The following is a 25,000-nucleotide window of genomic DNA, read 5'->3' as shown; positions in this document are numbered from 1 at the left end:
ATGTTTTGTAATAATAATTTACAAAATCTACAAAGTAACTAGTAACTAAAGTTGTCAAATAACTGTAGTGGAGTAAAAGTATAACTTTTGCCTCTGGGGTGCAGTGGAGTAGAAGTCAAAGTACTGAAAATTGGAAATACTCCAGTAAAGTAAAAAAAACACATTTTACCTAAGTACAGTACTTGAGTAAATGTACTCCACTACCACACTGCTGCTGGTCGTGAGAACTCCAGGCCTCTCCAATTGGCTCAATCAGCGGTCTAAATGTGGGCTGGCCTTCATCACCGTTGTCACAGTGGATGGTTGTCAATGAGGCATCCTGTACAACTAACTAAAGATCACGTGGACAAACCTTTCAGTGCTTTTATCAAAGCCCTGATTTATACTTTGTCGTGTAATGCTGTCGTGTCGCCAGAAACAACCTAAAATCTACAAAGCAACACTATGTGTTTTGTTTCACAGGGGAAGCAACACAACACAGCTCCTGTACCGTCTTGCTTGGATCTACGAGGTCGCACTGTGGCCAGGGCCGTGTTAATGTCAAAATGCGCACTAGGCAACGGACAGTTTTCGGGCCCCCCCCCCCCAGCGCACATGCACGCGCGCGCAGCGCGCGTGCATGTGCGCGACCCATGCGCGCTGCGCGAAATTTTGCGGTTATTTCGCGGATTGTGGCCGTTTTTGGGCGTTTCTTTGTTACTTTATTTCGGTTTTAGGGTTAGGGTTAGGGTTAGGTTAGGCTTATGTTATTTAATAAAAAAAAAAAAAAAAAAAAAACTTTTTAATTTTTTTTTTTTTTTTTTTGGGGGGCATTTTTCGGCCCCCCCCCTGACAAGACATAGGCATGTGCCTACATTGCCTGTGCATAAACACGGCCCTGACTGTGGCCCTCATGTGAGTAGATGCGTTTTAACCCATTAAGACCTGAAGTCGATTCTACAAAAGTCTTCTAAATCTTCAGTTTAAAAAAAAAACATGTTTCTATATCAGCCTTTTCATGTCAAGGACCCCTATACTTATATGTATTTGGCCGCTGACCCCCCATCTCAAAATATTTTGTTCCAGGGACCCCCCAGAAGCAAAGATTGGAGTTAAAAATGTTGGCTTTAAAACAATATATATATTCAAAGATTTGCACACATTTTCACGATTTAAAAAAAATAGCAGATCTACAAGCTCATGGCGCGGCACGCTGCACAGATGCGTTCCAGGTCTTAATGTATTAACATGTTGCGTAGAAAAAAAGTTAAACACGTTTCAACCTTTTGTCGTGGGCGGGACATTTCAAGGGGAAGAAACTGTAAAAAAAAAAACAGGCGAGGGGTGCGCACGGCACGCCTGTCAGGTTGCCCACACCTCCCTACCTGCCCGCTCGCCTCTCATTGAAAATGAATTATTTTCACAACACGTTGCAACGTGATGCACGCGAGATTGTAGATTGGCTATTTTTGTCAAAGACATTTAGTGTAGAGGTTTTAAGGGTTTAAAGAAAATCTATATATAAATTCTATAATGTGAGACATGCTGCATTCCATAGCATCCAGAGATTCGTTAAAACTATTGCAATATCATAATTAGCGACACAAGTGTTATTTCCATACATTTCGTGCAATTTCTTTACGAGCTCTGCAAATGATCAAATTCCCTCCCCATACTTTTACAGACCTCCCCCACAAAGAGCATATAGTAAACCCCCTGCATATAGCTACTTTATAACAATAGCTTCCACCCTCCCTATGACTTCAAATGATTCCTCCATTTCCTTTGATTATGCGATCCCTCGGTGCGCGGCTGACCCTGTCGAGAGAGAGGTGTGTGTGGGTAACCACTTTCAGATGTGGACCAACTGACAAGGTCCCCGGGCTCTGGGGGGGGGGGGGGGGGGGGGGGGGCGAGACAGGGGGCGTCCTGCAGGGCTGAGCGAGCGTATAGCTGCTAGCGTACCGCCTTCAGCCAATTTGGGAGAATTCTCAGCTCCCTGTGGCAGCCAGCCACCCGGTGACCCCTCCAGACCCCTGCCCATCCCGGCACTCTGCAGGCTGCGGAAATCTGAGACGCGAGCCCCCCCCCCCATCGCCCTCCCTCTCCCAGCACACGATCTTAAAGATCATTTGTGACTCCCCTTCACCCCTGCTTCCTCTACTTTCTGTTCCTCCCCTCCGGGGAGGCACCCACGTTTGCATTGCTGACGGGCTATTCAAAGCTCTGACTTTTTTAGTCAAGAGTCTACGATGCTCGTCTGAATTTCCTATTTTTGGCTGGTGGACTAGAGTATCCTGTCATAAAAAGAGAAGTTGTTTTTCTTTCAATAAAAGTCATTCCAGGCCAGTTTGAATTTAGCCCTTAAGCTTAATTTATAGTCCACTTTGCGCTAGGCTAGGGTGATCTACAAGCTAACAACGTGTCGCGCTACAAGCTAATCCTTCGGTTCGAGAACATCTTACAAAATCACTGACATGAACTGCAGTTCACTTTTCTCAATATTCCATGTCTAATATTTTATTTTTTATACGCTACAAATACATACTGTATTGTTAAGTACCACACTGCAAAATCCTGTAAAACGGACCACTAAGGGTCAATCTTCACACTCTTAAGAGATGAATTAACACTTCGAAGTCTATTGTAGAAATTCCGATAGTGTTCCTCCATTTCAGGCTGGCCTTACAAAACACCCCAAAAAGCAAAGCATCCCTCCTGCGTTCTCTGCGCTTCCCATTCATGTCCAAATGGACTCCTAATCCCCCTTTTTTTTTTTTGAGTAAACTGAAGTAGACAGAGGCTGCTTCAGTGCTTCAGTGTCCCAGTCTGAGGTTAACAGTCATCATAGCTGCGACCTTTGAGTCACTGTGGTGGGCACGGCGCGGGTAAACAGATTAAGTTTATTGGATTAAAGCAGTGTTTGTCTATGTCTCCTCGAAAGCAAACCTTCCGTCTCAGCTTGGTGCCATTCCTTGTCTATGACGGCTCTGGCGTGGCGCAGAGTGTTCCGTGACATTTTTAGATTTGAGCTAAAAAGCATTATTTTACACTTTGGCTATTCAAAAATAGCAGATCTACAAGCTCATAGCGCGGCACCGAGTGCCGCGCTACGAGCTTGTAGATCTGCTATTCGAGGACATTTGTGCAAATCTTTAAATATATATAGTTTTACAGCAAACATTTGTGACTCAAATCTTTGCTTTTGGGGGGTCCCTGGAACAAAATATTTTGAGATGGGGGTCCGCGGCCAAATACATGAAAAGGTTTCAGAACCATTGACATAGCAACATACGTTTTTTTCAAAAAACTGTTAGGATTTAGAAGACATTTTTGTAGAATCGGAACCTCAGGCCTCAATGGGTTAATGGTGGTTTAGCGGTATTCCATGAGGCTTCAGCAATAATGCACCCCCATCACTTTCAAACCCATGTTCTGTTCCGGCCCGGCCCGTTCGTCCGTCCGCAGTGTGGGGGTTGATGCCTTTGAGGCTTTTTGGAGGTGGTGGGCTGGTTCGGTCGCAGTGACCGACTTTTATTTGCGCGATCTTGCGTTATTGTTCTTGTTTGTTTTGCTCTCCGTCCAAGAGCCACATGGAACGGAGCCATGTTCCCTTTTTTTACGATTCCAAGAGCTTTATTTATGTCTCGGTTTTGTCTGCAGGGCAGGAACAACAGGTCATGTCTAGAGATGCACCGACGATACCTCGTTGTGACTGCCAACAAACTGATTCCTCCACTCTGAAACCTTACTAAACTTTAGCCTGTTCTGATGCATTTATTTATGGGTATTACTGTGACATGGTTCTCTATTACAGAGATCCAACACCCTGTGAAAAGAGGGAGGAAAAATACGTTCTATTTTGAATCTTGACCCGTCATACAGTATGCGGCTATTAAAATCTAACTGTGGCGTAGACATCGTATGACACAATACCCTAAGTCAGGGGTCTACAACAGGGGGTCCGGGACCCCTGGGGGGTCCTCAGAGTTACTACAGGGGGTCCGCCAAATCTTTGTGTGATAGGATTGGTTTTTTACCTTAACCGCTTGAACCCTAGCATCCCTTTTCTGAGGAGAACTTTAGGCAAAAATAGCAGATCTACAAGCTCACAACGCCTCGCGCTGCGAGGCGTTGTGAGCTTGTAGATCGGCTATTTTTGGTGTAGAGGGAAAAAAGAGCAGACCAAGTAAACAAAAAAATATATTGTATACAATATAGAGGAGGGTGTCCCTGCTTCATCTCTCTCTCTCAGCTAGGGGGTCCTTGGCCCGAAAACGTTGACGACCCCTGCCCTAAGTTGTCATGGCCCTACAGCATATCAGCATCCACGGTCCTGACATCTCCCCAAGTACAGCAGAACCTCAGCACATCCTATCTAGATATTATTCTCCACAGGGAGGACCAGGAAGGCTAGAGCACACAGGGAAAAAGACGGAAAACTAAGCCAGACATTAACTGAAGTGTGAGCCTCAAAAATAAGAATTCTTGGGAGTTTTTCCCAGATTAGTCAGGGAAAAAAAAGAAATCACATTCCTCTATGTTAATCTTGGCAAATGACAGAAACACACATCTCATTATACATTATATACTTGTGTGGGTGGCAGGTTTTCGATTTGACCTTAATTCGATTAGTCATGAAGTTATTATCCTTTTCCGAAGGCCAGCAGGTGAAAAGTGGATAGAGACACACACACACACAGACAATATTTGTTTGACTAATGTACACGTAGGGACTAATATGTAGAGTAACCACAAATATCTATATTTACCAGGTTAATGCTTACTGTACTGTCCTCGTATTTAGGAATGGAGTGCATCTTTGAACGTCTCCTTTACAGCAGAACCTAGCCTGATTCTGAACATGTTGATATATTGATTCAACTTCATAATCTATAAGTAAGAATATAAGTATGTATGTGACTGTGAATATACTCCATTAGCAAAACATTCAACAGTGATGTCTCTAACTTGCACAACAGAGACTCTAACGTATGTATATTTGATATATTGTATAGTTTTGTTGACATTTTCCTTTTCTTATCCGTATCCTGAAAATGCAATTTGTGGAAGCTTGTTCGGAAAATAATGCCACCCACTATTTTACACCTGTATACTTGTGATGTGACAATAAACATGGAAGCTGAAGTTGGTAGTTACTGGGGTTGTAGGCTAAGCTTCCAGTATCATTCCTTCAACTGCTTCAGACTGTCAGCTATTGATGAAGGGACTTTGCTAACTCCCCGTTATTAAAACATTGGCTCGCGCAACAACTTATCACTCTCTAATTGCAATCATATCCCATATCAGGCTGAAAACAAGCCAGGCAGAGGCTGGTCACGCTGTATTGCAATGTGAGGCTGTATAACAGTAACTATGGCCCCATATGCATCATTAATAGCATTCTGAAGGCCTCGCAGGGCAGAGCATAATGGCTTTAGCAGGTAGCCATTCCCAATTACGGCAAACACTCCGAGAGTGCTTGTGGCTGGGCCTGGAGCAACACTTAAGGAGACTTGCTCAATTTCTCAAAATAAAATGAACTTCATACAAACACTGTCAGGCTGGATATTCAATCTTTTACGTGCAGTTCTAAGTTTAGCCACTGACCGTTGCCGTCTCATTGGTGTCAAGGAATGGTAAAAGGAGTTCCTTATACGTTATAAATGTAGCAGAGGTGATTCGGGGTAAGTAAAGCCTAAAGTCTGTCGTAGTGCGGCGGTGTTGCTTGCCAAAAGAACACATCTACAAGCTAACAACGCATTACACCATGACGCCATTGTTAGCTTGTAGATCTGTTCTTTTTGGCAAATGACACCCTAGCATGATGGAGTATAGTAAATTAAGCTCGAGGCTAAATTCAAACTAGCCTGGAACGACCTTTATTGAAAGAAAAACAATTTCTCTTTTTATGACAGGATATCCACAGCCAGTCTACGAGGGCAGGCGTATGAACTGACCAAACACGCACTGGTCCAATCACTACAAAGGTGGCTATGGTTTAAGAACAGAATGAGCTTTCTTACACGTCAAGCTGCAAAAACAGGGTCTGATTTTTTGGGGTTTCCATATTTCCATCTTAGAAGAAACGTTAAGATTTATATTTCTTTGTTTCTCGAGTTGCGGTTACTCTAAAGTGTCAACCTGAGGGAAACATACTTTGTCACGAACATTGGCTCTTCTGTGAGTACGCGCGAGAAGTGATCAGTCACTGGAAATACGCGGGGGAATAAACAGACACACAGTAAAATCAGGAGTGTTTCATTTTCATTCTGAGGGTTAAATGAACACACTGGATTTTACTGTGTACAAAAGCGGGGCACCCACATTCACACGCTAGTATGTTCACACCATCTACATAGTAAAATCCCCCAGTGTTCATTTATCAGAGTGCACACATGTAACCAAATGGACTGTGTATTCTTTGTCCTTCAATTAAGCTGCCATACTTTCCTCTCCAGGACCACAAGTGCAGTGGGTACTGCTGCAGTATACAACCAATAAAAAAGGCTACAGTTAAATCTTAAGGCCCATAATATGAGGGGAGAAAACGAGCCTGGGGGAGATCTTCCAAGAAAGCTCTCCAGAAAGCCTCTCCATTAGCTTGGACGAGGCAGAGAGGATGGCTTTTAAGGAGCCCCTCCGCCGTTGCGTGCCATGAATCACAGAGAGAGAGAGACGGAGATCGTTTTGATTCCGTGCTCCACACTTCCACAATTAACCCTTTAAGACCTGGAATCTGTGTCATTTTTTAGATTTCTTTGGCTATTCAAAAATAGCAGATCTACAAGCTCATAGCGCGGCACCGAGTGCCGCGCTATGAGCTTGTAGATCTGCTATTTTTGAAAAATCGTGAAAATGTGTGCAAATCTTTGAAAATATGTATTTTTAAAACGATTCTTTTTACTCAAATCTTTGCTTCTGGGGGGATCCCTGGAACAACATATTTTGAGATGGGGGTCCGCGGTCAAATATGTAATTTTGGGGTCCTTGACATGAAAAAGTTTGAAAACCACTGATATTATTGCAACATACGTGTGTTTTCTTAGGATTTTTGTTAGAATTTAAAAGACATTTGTAGAATCCCCAAAGCAAAGATTTGAGTTAAAAATGTTTGCTTTGAAAATTGCTTTAAAAAGTTCCATGATTTAAAAAAAAATAATAGCAGATCTACAAGCTCGTAGCGCGATATCTGCCATTTTTGAATAGCCAAAGGAATCTAAAATGACACAGATGCGTTCCAGGTCTCAATGGGTTAACCTTCTGCCTAGAAATCCTCTCTGCTTGGCGTGTGCAGTGTGCATGTGAATGGTGTGAGGTGTGTGTGTGTGCGGTACGTATAATGTGGTGTACTGTTGTGAGTGCGTGCGGAATGACTTCCCCCGTCAGAGCGGGTAAGGAATAAGGATTATGAAGATGGAGATGAAGATGGTTTTGGCTCGGATCAGAAGGGAGCATATTGAAGGAAGGACGAATAAGCGATCCTTTCACTCAGCGCCGTCTGTCAAACATCACTTTTCGCTCGGCCCGCGTCTCCCTCCGCACCGATGTCACCGAGTCAAACGCCCACACATTACATTCACTCATACAAATCATATTGATTATCATCCTCCTACCCAGTCCATTGTTCTCTGTCCTTGTTCAGAAAACCTCAAAACTGACAACCGCTCGTCGCGTTTACTAGTACAGTAGCGCGTAAGTGATTTAACCCATTAAGACCTGAGGCCGCGTCTAAAACAATTCTAAATCCTAAAAAAAAGAAATCGGGAAAAAAATATAAAAAAAATAATTTTCACGATTTTTCAAAAATAGCAGATCTACAAGCTCGTAGTGCGGCACTCGGTGCCGCGCTATGAGCTTGTATATCTGCTATTTTTGAATAGCCAAAGTGACATAGATGCGTTCCAGGTCTTAATGGGTTAAGTCAGGTTAGACAGCGAGGACAAGATAGACTGGTACATGCGTCTTTCACTTGTAGTCTATAATCATGGGTTTATACCATTGCACGAGGGAGACAGGGAGTGCATTATTTTTTAAATAACCGCATGGCTGTGGTCTCACCGCTGTTCTAAATCTTGAATGCATAACAAACACTGTACATGTATTAATGGTTATTTAAAGGAGGAGTTCACCCAAAAAAAGATTTATTTTCTATCAATTGCACACCCCATGAAGCCTTGAATACATGGATTTATTTCGTTTTTTGTCGCATTCCTAAGCTAATAATTTGATGCCCGTTGTATTTCCGGTAGGAGACACAAAGAATCTACTTTGTGTCTCCTACCGGATACATTAGCCGGTAGGAGACAGGAATCAAATTATTAGCTTAGGAATCTGACAAAAACACAAATAAATCCATGGATTCAAGGCTTCATGGGGTGTGCAATTGATAGAAAATAAGTCATTTTTTGGGTGAACTACTCCTTTAAGCTAACATTGGCTACAAGCTGTTACTTAGAAACTACATGGATTTCAACTCAACCTTTCATGGGGTGAACACAAAATGTGTGTTTTGAAATTGAGGCGAAACGTTCATTGTCATTGACTCAAAGTTTGTTGTTTCTAGGTCGTTCCTACAGGTATGGCGTCTCCTACATGCTGGAGTAGTAAGGTAATGTTTATTCCAAGGTTGAAGAAGATACTGCCATTATTTGTTTTATTTAAAAGAGTGTATAACCCCAAAATAGCACATCAACAAGCTCACAACGCGCCGCGACTGGCTATTTTCAAATGGCCGATGCAGGGTTAAAGTGGTTAACCCATTAAGACCGGGGACGCGTCTGTGTCATTTTAGATTTCTTTGGCTATTCAAAAATAGCAGATATACATGCTCATAGCGCGGCACCGAGTGCCGCGCTATGAGCTTGTAGATCTGCTATTTTAGAAAAATCGTGTTTTGTTTTTTTTTATCATTTTTCTCAAAAAAAAAAATTTGATTTAGAAAACATTTTTAGAATCGACCTCAGGTCTTAATGGGTTAAACTGATTTTGATGCTATGCTACATTAACACATGTTGCCGGGGAACCCCTGGAACCCCCTCGAGGACCCATGGGGGTCCCCGGACCCCACTTTGAAAACCACTGGTGTATAAAGTAAGAAGACCTAAAGCTTACCGTGCGTTATGAGTCATTACCCAGAGTGGGGCGATTTCTCTGAAATCCTCAGAGAAATGCAAAACCAGTGCCTTTTTCTTTCTCTTTTTTTTTTTGTTGTTAACCATTTTTTTGTAAACGACCGAAACGTAATTACACACCATCTGACTATTTATAACACTTGGTAAATTTGAGCGCTGATTGAATGTGTGCAACCACAGAGAACCCAGCCTATGGTGAGCCGTACTGCAAATAAATACCCACGATATTTCCCTCCATTCAGGGAAACCATACAGGTGATTTATACTTAGTTGCGTGCGCCAGTGACGCACGCAATTTTTCGTGCGCTCAACAAAGTATAAATCAGTCTACGGTCTTTTCAGTTCTAAGAGCCAATGGGCCAAACGTATCGGGGGAAGAGGTTGTGGCTATTGCTCATAAATGTCATGGGATGGAACTTCAAAGGAGCTGGCACGTGACCGACAGGGTTCGATAAAAAACAGCGGGTGTTTGTGTGCACGTGAGCACGTGCAAGTCTGCGTGTGAAGCGGTCCTGACGGGGACTTGGACTGCCGAATATTTTTCTCGCTAAACGCAATATTCTAAACTCACACAGAAAATATATGCTGAGCCACGCATGCCTCTTTTCAGTAATGCCCAGCTTCACGTTCATGCGGTCTCACATACCACACACACACACACACACACCCACACCCACACACACCTGGGAGCCCATCTCCTATACTGCTGGGAGACCGCAGCAGCTGCACTGTAGTGATGTGTCGTTCATGATCGATTCGTTCAAAAGAACTAGTTCATTTGCCATGAACGCGAACAAGCTCGTTCACTTTCTGAAACTTTCTGTTACGTTCACCCGTGACGTGAAAAAGAAACGCTCCCGCGATGGTGTTTTCACACAATATAAAAACATACATTAACCACGTTAGCCCCTTTTTTTTTATTCCTAGGCTATTTGAAAAAGCTGACAACGCGTCGCGTTTTCAGCTTATAGATCGGCTATTTTCAAATATGTTAGTACTTTTACTTTTGGTACTTTAAGTATATTTTGATGCCAATACTTTTGCGCTTTTACTCGAGTAAATTCTGAACACTAGAAAAACAGCGCTACCGAACGAGAACGCAAACGAATCATTTGAACGAATCATTGGCGTGAACGAAATCGTTCGCTCACTAAAATTAACCTTTTTGAGTGGTGCCAGCCACTCCTACACTTGACCGTGTGGGTCCGTCCGTCCGTCCGTCCGGCCGTCCGTCCGTCCATTTGAGCACGGCCTCAACAGCTGCAGCTGATTGCAACACAAGGATGCAACCAGTTACACTAATTCAAAGGCACCACTCTCTTCACACCGAGTGTGATTTCTTTTCCCACCACCACCACTACTACTACTACTGGGGCTGGGGAGTTGAGGAGGTCAAGTGCTTTTTTTTTTGCTCAAGGGCACTTCGAAAAAAGCTGTGTTTTTTTGGGTGGTGAGAGCATTTTTTTTTGTTTATTCACCACCATTTCTTCTTCTTCTTTTACCTCATTGCCCAGCAGAGCGGAGACGCAGGCTTCAGAGGCGTCGCAGATGGCTGTGAGGTCATGACCGCCCTCCAGGGCTAGCACCACCCGGCCGCCCGCCAGACCCATCAGCTGCCTCGTCAGGTATCCAAAGCCTGGGAACGCACAGAAATGACAGCAGAGACACGAGAAGAAGACACAAGGAGAGAGAGGGGAGGGGGGGGGGGTTGCAGAAGGGGGAGGGGGGGAGATGGTGGGCGGTGAGTGACGCTCTGGCTCAAAAGTTTGGACATGGAACAAAGAAGAAACCCGGAGCGGGAGAAGGGGTTTTGTTGGGGGGGGGGGGTGGATGAAACAAGGGGATATTTGCATCATTTTTCTTTATGGAAAGAAAGAGACTGCATGAGAGAGAGAGAGGGACGAGAGAGAGAGAGAGAGAGAGAGAGAGAGAGAGAGAGAGAGAGAGAGAGAGAGAGAGAGAGAGAGAGAGAGAGGAGAGGAGAGAGAGAGGGGGAGAGAGAGAGAGAGAGAGAGAGAGAGAGAGAGAGAGAGAGAGAGAGAGAGACGAGAGGGAGAGAGAGAGGAGAGAAAGAGAGAGAGAGGGGGAGAGAGAGGGAGAGAGAGAGAGAGAGGGACGAGAGGGAGAGAGAGAGAGAGAAAGAGAGAGAGAGGGGGGGAGAGAGAGCGAGAGAGAGAGAGAGATGAGAGAGAGAGAGAGAGAGAGAGAGAGAGAGAGAGAGAGAGCGAGAGAGAGAGACACAGACAGACAGACAGATTGGGAGGCATAACACAAGCCAGGTTAATTTTAATAAATGCAGCTTTGGGTTTTGGCTCGGTCGCTTTGCCTTTGATGTTTTTTTTCTTCCAGGAAGGAGGGGTTAATATATGCATCAGCCATACCGCTCTCTCTCTCTCTCTCTCTCTCCCCTCCTTCGCTCCACCCACATGTTCCCTCGTCCTCCAATCCCCTCTAAGCCACCCCCTCACACTCCCTCCCCGCTCGGACCCCTGGCTCTCGTCTGGAGGGGGTCTCCAGGACGGTTTTAGGAAAAGCTCTTTGCATGGCACGCCAAGGTCTCGCTCGCCATGCACGAGTCAAGGAGTACAGGAGGTATAAAACGTTGACAAGGTGTGTGTTTCTAGACTCTAGAATCAGTGATGCCTCCATTCTCTAACTTTCACCACTTAAACCCTTTAAGACCTGAAGCCGATTCTACATGTCTCCTAAATCTCAACAGTATTCTGAAAAACGTATGTTTCTATATCAGTGGTGCTCATCTTTTTCATGTCAAGGACCCCCAGAATTATATGTATTTGGCCGCGGACCCCCATCAAAATATTTTGTTCCATGGACCCCCAGAAGCAAAGATTTGAGTTAAAATATTCGCTTTAAAAATATATGTTTTTATTGCACACATTTTCACGATTTTTCAAAAATAGCAGATTACAAGCTCGTAGCGCGGCACTCGGTGCCGCGCTACGAGCTTGTACATCTGCTATTTTTGAATAGCCAAAGTGTAAAATAAAGCTTTTAGCTCAAATCTAAAAATGACACAGTTCCAGGTCTCAATGGGTTAAACCCTATATACTTCATTGTATGTCAAATGGCAAAATTAGAAGATCTACAAGCTCACGTGTCACGTTGTGACGCGTTGCGAGCTTGTGGATCTTCGATTCTCACCCCGAATGTTTACCGATTTTGTTGAATGTTTATTCGCCTATTTTTGCTGAACGTTTGCCAATTATGACAGGCCCAGAATATGGAAATAGTGTTCAAGTGGTTAGAAAACAACCAGGACTGTGATAGAAACAAGTCCAGGACTTTTTCCATGTAATCTTTGACCTTTGCAGTTGACTCTGATCATTCCAGTGATATGAATGAGATAAAAAAGAGAAACGGTTGACATACAGCACATACCGGTACTGACCTGCTGGCATACCGCCATGTTGTTAAAAAACAAAGACTTGGGTTGGAATCCCAACCTCTCATGTTTCTGCACTGCTTGAAGAGCAAATTAACACACACAAAAAAAAAAACACTTTTTTTGAGTAAGTATAGGACGGATATTTATTCTGGTCCCAATTTCAAGTGTTAATTGCAAAGTCGTATCCGTTTCCTGCGCCGATCCCTGCAGTCCTGCCCCCTATGAGTTGAAAAGGTTAGATACTGCACGTTCAGTGACATTATGGTAATACTACAAAGCCTCTGGAGTAACGGTCCAAACATCACGCCGTTTTTGGACGTCATTTGGCTGCACTCGTTTAAGGACTCCCGGGCAGGCTCTGAAGTACCGCCTGGGCGGAGTTCTACTCGATTATCGCAACACGCTCTGCCTTTGCTGACCTCTGCCCATCACGTGACCAGGAGGATACCGGGTGTCCTTAAACAAGCGCACCCAATGTGGACTTCACATCGAATGCGTTTTTTTGAGCATGTGAAGGAGGCGTGTTCAGACTTTAAAGCGGGTGTTTTTGCTCCTCTTCAAATGCAGCAGGAACTAACAACTAACAACCTGAAACAAACATGCAGTATACTGTACTGTGCGTGGCAAAGGTTGGCACTTACATTTGGCCGTGAGGCTGTACCCTCCCAGGGGCGGCGCGTGACCTTCCACCGCATCAAACCCCGATGAGACCAGCACTACATCTGGGGCGAACTCGTTGGCAATAGGCATCACCACCGTCCTACAAGGGAATAAAAACACATACAAAAATGTTTCTTTATGCTAGAAACTGTAATGACGAGAACAACACGTCTTTAACCCGTTAAGGCCTGAGGCCGATTCTAAAAATGTCTTCTAAATCCAAAAACTATGTTGCTATATCAGTGGTTCTCAGACTTTTTCATGTCAAGGACGCCCAAAAATGATATATATTTGGCTGCGGACCCCCCCATCTCAAAATATGTTGTTCCAGGGACCCCCGGAAGCAAAGATTTGAGTTACAAATGTTCACAAAAAAAAATATATACATTCAAAGATTTGCATACATTTTCAAGATTTTTCTAAAATAGCAGATCTACAAGCTCATAGCGCGGCACTCGGTGCCGCGCTATGAGCTTGTATATCTGCTATTTTTGAATAGCCAAAGAAATCTAAAATGACAGGATGTGTTCCAACTAAGTCTTAATGGGTTAAATTGACACAACCAGGTAGATTTTCACAAACAATGCATGGCTTGAGCTTAAACTGACCCAGTGCTATAATAGCTATGTTTCTGCGTACCCGTTTCTTACTGTGTGCATGCGTGTGCTAGCCTGGTAAACCCTCCCTCCGGAAATCTCATTTCCATTTGATTTCAGAAAGGAGTCTGGTCTGAAACGCCTTTCTCCAATAATCGCTCTGCTCGCCGAGCCGACGAGCCTATCAGCGTCGTCGCTCATTGTTCTGTGATTGACAGCGACAGTTGGCCAATCAGGTGGCGAGTTCGAGTGAGCCCGAATGAACCCGAGTGCAGCCTGAGAGCCGCCGAAAAAAGACGAACGGCAGCCATTGTTGTTTGTGCGAGTGCCTTCACTTCTTACTTTCAGTTTTATAACGCTTTCAAACTTCTTTTTTGAGGCACGGAATTTACTTATAAGATATCGTTTGGATAGAATTTAGGCTTCGTCCACACGTACACGGGTATTTTCATAAACGCAGATATTTCGTTTTCGTTTTTGAAAACCTCCGCGTCTACACGGCCCTGTTTAAAAAAATCTCTCTGTCCACACGACAACGGCTAAACGTTACAAAACGATTGCAAAAACTCCGTTTACCGTGTCCACACGGGAACACATAGCCGGAGTTTTTAAAAATCTACACTGTGGCAGGAGTTTTCCAAAAGATGCGTTTACATGGAGCAAAAATGCGTTTGCGTGTGGACGAACCCCCCAAAACGCATATAAAAAGCTACGTTTATGAAAATACCCGTGTACGTGTGGACGAAGCCTTAGTAGTTGTTTAACTTCATATATGTGGTCAATTAATCATGACAGAGCCTATTTAAAAATATAAATTTAGAGAACCGGCAGGGGCGGGGAGTGACACGCATGTATCCCAATAAGGCAACCTATTTTCGGCATGGCCGTCCCAAAAGTCCCGTTGCGTCACATAGTCTGGAGCTCGTCAAAATGAACTGCTCATTGGCTGAAGGGGAAAACGATCATTGGTTGAAGGGGTTGTCGGTCAACGGTATTACTCCCGCCCAACTCCAGCCCACAGCGATTATTGCAGAAAGGCGTTTCAGACCAGACTCCTTTCTGAAATCAAATGGAAATGAGATTTCCGGAGGGAGGGTTTACCAGGCTATGCGTGTGCAGGAGAGCATGCACAGCCAATTTATGTGTGCCTTGTGGCCGCGTGTGGCGGTTCCTATCGTGTGGTCACACTTTAATTCCACCGCCAATATTCTCCTAGTTCCCCCAGTTCCCCATCAGAATGGCTGTCGGGCCAATGAGCACGTCCAAAACGTTTATGGGCCCCGAAACACATCAAATGTATTTCTCGGGGATTCGAACCTGCGACTCGACCCACTCCAAAGCACAGTCGAAACCACAGAGCCCGATAAGCCAAGTTTTTTTGGGAGCGACACAATTTTCAAGATATTAACATTGCAATCAATCCCATGGGAATATAAACAAGCAGGGTTATTGGATTTTGCCAGCATAGTTCCATATTTCCAACATAACCACTACTGCAGGCAATGGAAGTGAAAACCCACAGTTTGACAGACAGGGCAAATCAAGAGCCGCAAGAAATGTGAGCATTGAGAGCATGAGGATTTAAAAAGGATCACAATGGAAGAAAGGCACAGGCCTTTAACCCATTAAGACCTGGAACGCATCTGTGTCACTTTTTCATTTGAGCTAAAAAGCATTATTTTACACTATGTCTATAAAAAAATAGCAGATATACAAGCTCGTAGCGCGGCACCGAGTGCCGCGCTACGAGCTTGCAGATCTGCTATTTTTTTTAAATCGTGAAAATGTGTGCAAATCTTTGAATATATATATTCTTTTAAAGCAAACATTCACTCAAATCTTTGCTTCTGGGGGTCCCTGGAACAAAATATTTTGAGGTGGGGGTCCGCGGCCAAATTCATATCATTTTGGCGGTCCTTGACATGAAAAAGTTTGAAAGCCAGAAACATACGTTTTTCAGAAAACCGTTAGGATATAGAAGACATTTTCTTCTCAGAATCGGAACCTCGGGCCTCAAAGGGTTAAGAATATATATTTCAGGGCGTCTGGGTGGCGCAGGGGTAAAGTTCCTGCCCGCCCCGTGGAGACTGGGGTTCAAATCCTCCACGGTGCAAACGGCTTGGCAGGGTAGTTAGTTCCAACGAACAGGAATTGCCCGCGTTTGTGGGTGGGGGAAGCCGCTCGGGGAAGGTTGATCTCTGATGGTGCGCTAACGACTCCTACAGGTTGGCCTGGGCGCCTGTAGTGTTTAGCAGGGGGAGTTCACCCCCTCCCGATGAAACTCCTCAATGTCAGCTGAAAAATACTAGCCTGGAAACCAGACGAATATGCCACTGCATACGTCCCATAGACGTGTTTAATATCGCGTCCAATAAGAACTGTGTTCCAAAAATAAACAAATGATCCCGGCGGTTTGACTCTTATGGATATGAAGCATCAACTGACGGTGAGAAAACGATAATGTTACTTCCGCCGAATTAGTTACATTTTCGCCAGAAACAGACTGTATCAAATATGAGTGACTGACTATCATAAACGATACTAATATCGCCGAGACAGTTTGTTTATTTTTGGACCCCAATTCTTATATGAGACGATTCTATGATGACCCAATGTTATTCTCCATAGAAAAATGACTTTACAAACCAGGGGATGAACGAGTGACGTCAGGACTTCAGTACTCTATGCAAATATGGGATGGGTTTGTCACCATTTTTTGAATTTGCCCCTTGGTAATGCAGGTTCCATTACACAGATATTCCAGACTAATATCTATGCAGTGATACTAGTCTGGCCAAGGCCAGGCTATAGCTGTTGACATCATCAACATGTGTCAGAGGAGAGACGTGGTTGTCTACACTCCAAACAGTAGAGGTCAGCAGTGACAGGGATAACGTGGGGGAATTGGTAACTGAAAGATCATCTAAATTGGGAGAAAATGTAAAAAAAAAAAAGTAAATAAAAAAAGAAGAAAGGTCATACAATCTTTTTGGCAGAGACACTTAATGGCAGAGACACTTAATGTTAAGTCCTTGGTATAGGAGTGAGAAATGGAAACATCACAAGGTGCATCCTGTCTCCTTTGAAGGGAAAGACCAGTTGAAGGTTAACCCATTAAGACCTGGAGCCGATTCTACAAATGCCTTCTGAATCCCAACGGTATTCTGAAAAACGTATGTTTCTATATCAGTGGTGCTCAATCTTTTTCATGTCAAGGACCCTCAAAATGATATGTATTTAACCGCGGACCCCCATCTGAAAATAATTTGTTCCAGGGACCCCCCAGAAGCTTTAAAAAAAAAATGTTTGCTTTAAAATAATATATATATTCAAAGATTTGCACACATGTTCACGATTTTTTCATAAATAGCAGATCTACAAGCTCGTAGCGCGGCACTCGGTGCCGCGCTACGAGCTTGTATATCTGCTATTTTTGAATATAGCCAAAGTGCAAAATAATGCTTTTTAGCTCAAATGAAAAAGTGACACAGACGCGTTCCAGGTCTTAAAGGGTTAAAACAACAACTATCCATCTATATTCATGTAGTGACATATTTGAATGTTATTCTCTTGATGGTTATCACATAGCGTGCAGGCCTGAACAGATGGAAAGCTACATGTTCCAAGTAATAGTTTTAATTAATTTCCAATGAAAGAGTTTCCATCAATCTATTCCAATTCAATGAATCATTCTTTCTTTCTTTCTCCTGTACCTCTACGCACCCCTTGATGGTTTTAAAAGTATTTTACAGCAGTATAAAGAGTACACTGAGTGCATGTGTATCTATAGGGGGCAGGCTTAAGTGTACACACACTTCAGGGGAGGAGTATGCGATACAGTAGGTGATAAATATGGTTCAGAAGTGGTATGGGAGGACAGTGTGTGTGTGCGTGTGTCTCTGTTAGTCTCTGTTAAACCTTTAAGACCTGGAACGCATTTGTGTCTAAAAAAAGCATTATTTTACACTTTGGCTATTCAAAAATAGCAGATATACAAGCTCATAGCGCGGCACCGAGTGCCGCGCTACGAGGTTGTAGATCTGCTATTTTTTGAAAAATCAAGAAAATTTGTGCAAATGAATATATATAATTTTATAGCGAACATTTGTAACTGAAATCGTTGCTTCTGGCTAAAAAAAAAATGATTTTGAGATGGGGGTCCGCGGCCAAATACATATCATTTTGGGGGTCCTTGAACATGAAAAGGTTTGAGAACCACTGACAGCAACATAGTTTTTTTTTCCAAAAAACTGTTAGAAGACATTTTGTAGAATCGGTCTGAGTTCTTAATGGGTTAATTATGGAAGATAATTCTAACATTGGATGAGTGTGGTAAAGGAGACATCTGACACATGTGGTAGTTGGAGTTTTTGTGTGCAACAAATGTGTCATTCTTTCAGAGGAATCTAATCACTGGTCTGTGACGATTCACTTTAAGTTGTGGTTGAAGTTTCCATTAATAGTAATGACCTCAGCTCGTATGGTGACTATCTTTGACTCACCTAATGCGTCACACTAGGATAGGCTCGTGTGGGATTTTATTTTCCAAAGCAACTAAATTCGGAATTGTGTCAAGTGTTCAACCACTTGAACGCTTTATACTTTGTTGACCAGTGTCCCCCAGGGGTCTATCTATACTAGGCCCCTACTCGTAGATTGGCTATTGTTGCTGCCGAATGTTCGCCTCAGAATAGGGACGCTAGGGTTCAAGTGGTTGAAAATCTAATACAGAGCATGGTTTCATTTGTACAAATAGTCAATTATACCTCCTAATACAGGGGTCTTCGACAGGGGGTCCGGGACCCCTAGGGGGTCCTCAGAGTTACTACAGGGGGTCCGCCAAATCTTTGTGTGATATGATTTTTTTTTTACATTAACCACTTGAACACTAGAATCCCTTTTCTGAGGAGAACTGTAGCCAAAAATAGCCGATCTACAAGCTCACTACGCCTCGCGCGCAGAGTTATAGGTGTAGAGGGGAAAAAAGCAGCAAAAGTTTCATCTGAAACACAATTTTATACAATATAGAGGGGGTCCCTGCTTCATCTCTCTCTCAGCTAGGGGGTCCATGGCCTGAACACGTTGAAGACCCCTGTCCTAATAGTAGTAGTAGCAGTAGTGGTGCAGTAGCATGTTTTCTTCATTTTTAGAACATAAACAGAGGGAGCGCATTAACAACCTGGAAAGCAGCGCAATGTGGCATAGAGATCTGGGTTAGCATGATGGGCTGTCTGCACTGTATAATAATAGCAGGACTTCCCGGCTTGCAGCAGAACCAGTGGCTCTCTCTCTCTCTCTCTATCTCTCTGCGAGCAGCAGCAGCAGCTGTGGGGACCCTCTACAAACACACACGTTTTTTTTTTTTCTTCCCCCCCCCCCGGGTCCTCCAGGCCATTTGGGCAGCCAGGCACTAGGCAGAGAGAGGCAGTGTTTTGGTAGAGAGGTCCGTCGTCCGACCGCGAGTGACGGTAGTACCGCAGGGTTCCTGCCGTGGGTCCCCTTGTACTTTGCTGACCTCACGAACACGGTGTTGGTTGTGCGCTGGCTGTGGGCGGGCAGGCAGCGTGCCCCCAAAAGCTCCCCCCCCCCCCCCCCCCATAAGACCGCCGTTTTTTTTCCATCTCCTCCTCGCTCACCACCAAATTATAACCCTCGGCCCGGGGCACACCACCATACCCCCCCCACGACACACACACACACACACACACATACGTACACACAGCTGTCTGAGGGAGAGGCTAGAGGCAGCTTTAGGAGGTTTTTTGGGTAGCCCTAGACAGCTAGAATACACAGGGAGAGTGTGCGTCACTGTGTGTGTGTGTGTGTGTGTGTGTGTGTGTGTGTGTGTGTGTGTGTGTGTGTGTGTGTGTCAGAATGCCTCTGGCGCCGGCTCAGAATGAAACGTCATGCGTACGAGAAGGGTAAAAGGGGGAGAGAGAGAGAGAGAGAGAGAGAGAGAGTGTGACGGAGACAGAAAAAAGGACAGACAGAGGGTGCCGGCCGGTGCTGGAAGGAGAAAGAGAAGAGAAGTGACCGTGGCCCCCGAAAGCGTGAGGACAATGTATTCGCAGTGGACAGTGGTGGAAAAAGTACTCAAAAAGTATCAATAATGCAATGCAGAAGTACTCCGTTATACAAGTTAAAAGTCCGGAATTCGAAATTTACTTGAGTAAAAGTACAAAAGTATCGGTAGAAAAATGGACTTAAAGTACCAAAAGTAAAAGTGCTAAAATGTTTGAAAATAGCCTAGTTATAAAATAGGGCTAAAGTGGTTTAATGTATGTTTTATAATGTAAACATTTATATCTACAAAGTAACTAAAGTTTTCAAATAATTGTAGTGGAGTAAAAGTACAATATTTGCCTCTGAGATGTAGTGGAGTAGAAGTAAAAGTATGCACAATTGGACATACACCAGTTAAGTAAAAGTACCTCAAAATTGTATGTAAGTACAGTACTTGAGTAAATGTACTTAGTTACTTTACACCGCTGGCAACGGACGGAATGACATTGAAAACAATGTCAGGAGCACGCTCGATGTAAATCCCGTGTCACGGCACGGGTCTTTGTTTTGTGGGTGTCGCGAATTTCTAGTCTGAGGGTCTCAATCAATAAAAGCCTACCGTATCTTTCTCTGAAATCACTGAATGGGAGTACTTATCCTAAGCAATGAGCCGAATAAGCTTTTCTGGAGAAGTGACAGAACGCACGTTGAGTTTTGCCAGCAAAAAAAAAAGGATTACATCATCAGACGCTCGCTCGTTGCAACCAGCTTGAAGGAAGAGAGCGAAAAAAAAACTTCTGCTCAAATCAATAAGATGATATACACTACAGTACGCATTTCCAAATGCCATGGTCATGCCATTTATGACAGACTAACTGTTATCAGCATGAACGCATACAGTACATACACCCATCAGGAAACTACACGATTAACCCATTAAGACCTGACGCCGATTCGGTTTTCTTTAAAAAAAAACCTATGTTTCTATATCAGTGGTTCTCAAACTTTTTCATGTCAAGGACCCCCAAAAGGATTATGTACTTGGCCGCCGACCCCCATCTCAAAATGTTTTGTTCCAGGGACCCCCCAGAAGCAAAGATTTGAGTACAAATGTTTCGCTTTAAACAATATATATTCAAAGATTTGCACACATTTTCACGTTTTTTTTCAAAAATAGCAGATCTGCAAGCTCGTGGCGCGGCACTCGGTGCCGCGCTACGAGCTTGTAGATCTGCTATTTTTGAATAGCCAAAGTAACATTTTTTTTTTTGTGTAAAGTTTTTTTTAGCTCAAATGAAAAAGTGACACAAATGCGTTCCAGGTCTTAATGGGTTAAATGCAAATTAACGACAACGATAATATTTTTCAGCTGCAATAAGATTAAGATTTGAATCATGTTTCACAGGTCTCTCTCTCTCTCTCTCTCTCTGTGTCTGCCTCCCTCCTTCTCCTCCCACACGCAGCAGCCTTGGCCCATTAACGTTTGGACCATAAAAGACCCCACACCAAAGGAAGTGGGCCACGGGCGCTCATGTGGGCCGCCCGGCCGCCCGCCCGCCGCACGCTGCTGCAGAGGGGGAACCTTGAACACACAAGGTTATTACAACAAGCAGGGTGATCACGTGGTGCCTGCACTCACCCCCCCCCCCCCCATCTCCCCATCTTAAAGAGAAGTAAAAAAATGTATAATAATCCTTGCTCAGCATTACATTTAACCCATTGAGACCTGGAACTGTGTCATTTTTAGATTTGAGCTAAAAAAGCATTGTTTTACACTTTGGGCTATTCAAAAATAGCAGATCTACAAGCTCGTAGCGCGGCACCGAGTGCTGCGCTACGAGCTTGTAGATCTGCTATTTTTGAAAAAACGTGAAAATGTGTGCAAACCTTTGAATATATATATTGTTTTAAAGCGAACATTTTTAACTCAAATCTTTGCTTCTGGGGGGTCCCTGGAACAAGACATTTTGATGGGGGTCCGCGGCCAAATACAAATCATTTTGGGGGTCCTTGACATGAGAAAGATTGAGCACCACTGATATAGACACATATGTTTTTTTAGAATACTGTTGAGATTTAGGAGACATGTAGAATCGACTTCAGGTCTTAATGGGTTAAAAAGCAGACAGAGATAGAGTAACTGTCTCTTTGAAAACTGCTGGCGTCATCACCCCCGCCCCCCCACCCCCCCTCTCTCTCTGAATAACGACCCGACATGTAGTAGAATAAAAAAGCCACAGCGATCAATTAGAGAGCCGACGCGAGGGGAAACCAGGGTTTTTTTTAAAGAGGGACTAATTGAGCGTGAATCAGGGGATGTGTACGTGGAGATGAAAAAAAAAGGCCCTTCACTTAATTACGGGGAGGGGAGAGTTTTACGACCGTTGCCGTAGCTACAGGACATCCTGCACCGTCCGGGGTCCGGGGTCCGCCATCCAAAACCTCTGGCCCCCCCTCTCTCTCTCTGTTCATTTAACCCATTAAGACCTGGAACTGTGTCATTTTTAGATTTGAGCTAAAAAGCATTATTTTACACTTTGGGCTAATCAAAAATAGCAGATATACAAGCTCATAGCGCGGCACCGAGTGCCGCGCTACGAGCTTGTAGATCTGCTATTTTTGAAAAATCGTGAAAATGTGTGCAAATCTTTGAATATATATTTTTTTAAAGCGAACATTTTTAACTCAAATCTTTGCTTCTGGGGGGTCCCTGGAACAAAATATTTTGATGGGGGTCTGCGACCAAATACATATCATTTTGGGGGTCCTTGACATGAAAACGATTGAGCACCACTGATATAGAAACATTCGTTTTTCAGAAAACTGTTGAGATTTAGGAGACGTGTAGAATCGGCTTCAGGTCGGAGCCGGAACAAATGTAAACCAAAAGGGATCCGTAAGGGTCCATTTTGGTTTACATTTGTACGCGCTCGCAGTTACAAATGGATAAACCAACTTCTAAATGAAGCTTTTTACTGTGTACATATCATGAGTGAGCCCTCCACAAAGAGGTAAAACCGCGTTGTTTGGTAGTGTTTGGCCCACATAGCAACAGGTGCGCATGCATCAAGTGAGTGTACGTCGAAGATCAAGCACTGGCCGTGAGCCTGTGTGTGAGTGTTTGTTTGTGTGTGTGTGTGTGTTTGTTGACGCGCGCGTGTATTTGTACGTTTGGTAAGTAGCTGTGTGTAGTGCAGTGTGTGCGTGTGTGTGTGCGCGTGCGCGTGCGTGTTTGCGTGTGTGTGTGTGTGCGCGTGCGCGTGCGTGTGCGTGTGTGCGTGTGTGTGTGGGTGTGTGTGTGTGTGCGTGTGTCATTTTTATCAATTAGAACTTTGTGAACAAACGGAACAACATGATGCATCATGGCCATGATCTCATTTTAGTAAGTGGATATTTTTTGCCATGATTTTTTTATGTTCTGTTTACTACGTGTGTGTGAGTCTGTGCATATTTACAAGGGCAACAGGAATGTGATCATGAACAGGGTGGGGGGGGGGGGGTGGGGGGGGTGTAACAACAACCAGAAAACAGGAAGAAAGCAGGAAAACAGTAATCTTCCATAAAATATAAGTAGAGAATTGAATATCTAGATTAAAAAGTGAGTCTCTCCCTCTCTCTCTCGCGTGTGTGTGTGTGTGTGCGTGTGCGTGCGTGTGTGCGTGTGTGTGTGGGTGCGTGTGTGCGTGTGTGCGTGTGGGGCAGACAGTGAGAAAGTGTGTGTCATGTACCTAAGGCTTTGGGAAGGACCCGCTAAGCCTCGGAGAGTGCATACCTCTTTTCTCATCAGACAACCTGGGGCCAACACCAATCCTCCTCCACATGAAGGTAAGCTCTGAATCTCACACGCATGCACGCAACCGAGTGCATGCACACGTACATACGCACACTCGAAAATACACACACACACACACTCTAAAGATCGTGTTTTCCAAGAACACAGATTTTTGGACACACAGCTCTTTTTCTAATGAGATTACCGCTTTCCTGGCTTTCTGTGATCCTGAACGCATCGTTGGCACATACACTCGTATATGTACTGTACATACATACCGCACAGATAGAGACGAGCATACATATACCACACAGATAGATGAGTGTATGTACGCACATGCACACACCCACCCACCCACTCTCGCTCTCTCTGTCGCTCTCTCTCACACACACACACACACACACACACACACACACACACACACACACACACACACACACACACACACACACACACACACACACACACACACACACACACACACACAAACAGTGGTGGAAAAAGTACTCAAATTCTTTGCTTAAGTAAATGGACCAATACTGCACTATAGAAATACTCTGTTACAAGTAAAAGTCCAGAATTCAAATTTTAGTATTGGCATCAAAATGTACTTAAAGTACCAAAAGTAAAAGTACTAAAACATTTTTTTTTTTAGCCTAGGTATAAAATAGGGCTAAAGTGGTTAACGTACGTTTCATAATATCACAATTTATATCTGCAAAGTAACTAGTAACTAAAGTCTTCAAATAATTGTAGTGGAGTAAAAGTACAATATTTGCCTCTGAGATGTAGTGGAGTAGAAGTGAAAGTATTGGAAATTGGAAATACTCAAGTAAAGCACAAATACCTCAACATTTTACTTAAGTGCAGTACTTAAATGTACTTAGTTACTTTCCACCACTGCGCGCAGACACACACACACACACACACACACACACGCACAGCGTCATTCTCACTGCTAAGACGGCAACAGCCAGAAACAATCTCTGTGCTTGTGTCCAGTAAAGCCAGAAAGCCCATGAAAAACCCAGTGAAAATGAGCTCCGCTGGCATTGGGCCGCAAACAGACCCATCTCAGACCTTCCCACAGACACACATTTATTTTTTAACTCTGTTCCCACTAATTACACCTCCTATCGTCTTGGCAGCGCTCTTCAGCTTATGCCATTTCTCACAGATAAGTGGACGGGACACAGATATTTCATCCACCGGGATCTTTTTTTTATGTACATCCAGTGGTGGAAAGTAACTAAGTACATTTACTTAAGTACTGTACTTAAGTACAATTTTGAGGTATTTGTACTTTAATTGAGTATTTCCAATTTCCAATACTTTTACTTCTACTCCACTACATCTCAGAGGCAAATATTGTACTTTTACTCCACTACAATTATTTGAAAACTTTAGTTACTAGTTACTTTTCAGATATCAATTATGATATAATGAAACG

General features: G+C 43.7%; 1 protein-coding gene across 6 annotated transcripts in view; it reads right to left on the bottom strand.

Moving 5' to 3' along the window:
• LOC311064972 (histone deacetylase 4-like) overlaps positions 1-25,000 on the bottom strand; it is a 280,612-nt gene that overhangs the window by 17,810 nt on the left and 237,802 nt on the right. For all 6 annotated transcript variants that reach the window (XM_084085063.1, XM_084085065.1, XM_084085066.1 and 3 more), the window contains 2 exons: positions 13,161-13,279; positions 10,616-10,749 (listed from right to left, as the gene is read on the bottom strand). In XM_084085063.1, coding sequence (XP_083941189.1) covers positions 10,616-10,749; positions 13,161-13,279 — 253 coding nt within the window. The remainder of the gene's footprint in view (positions 1-10,615; positions 10,750-13,160; positions 13,280-25,000) is intronic.

This window comes from Gymnoscopelus microlampas (genome assembly GCF_963454915.1).
Source record: "Gymnoscopelus microlampas genome assembly, chromosome: 17".
Taxonomy (NCBI): Eukaryota; Metazoa; Chordata; class Actinopteri; order Myctophiformes; family Myctophidae; genus Gymnoscopelus; species Gymnoscopelus microlampas.
Note: the sequence above shows the minus strand (reverse complement) of the source record. Positions and strands in the feature narration are given on the sequence as shown.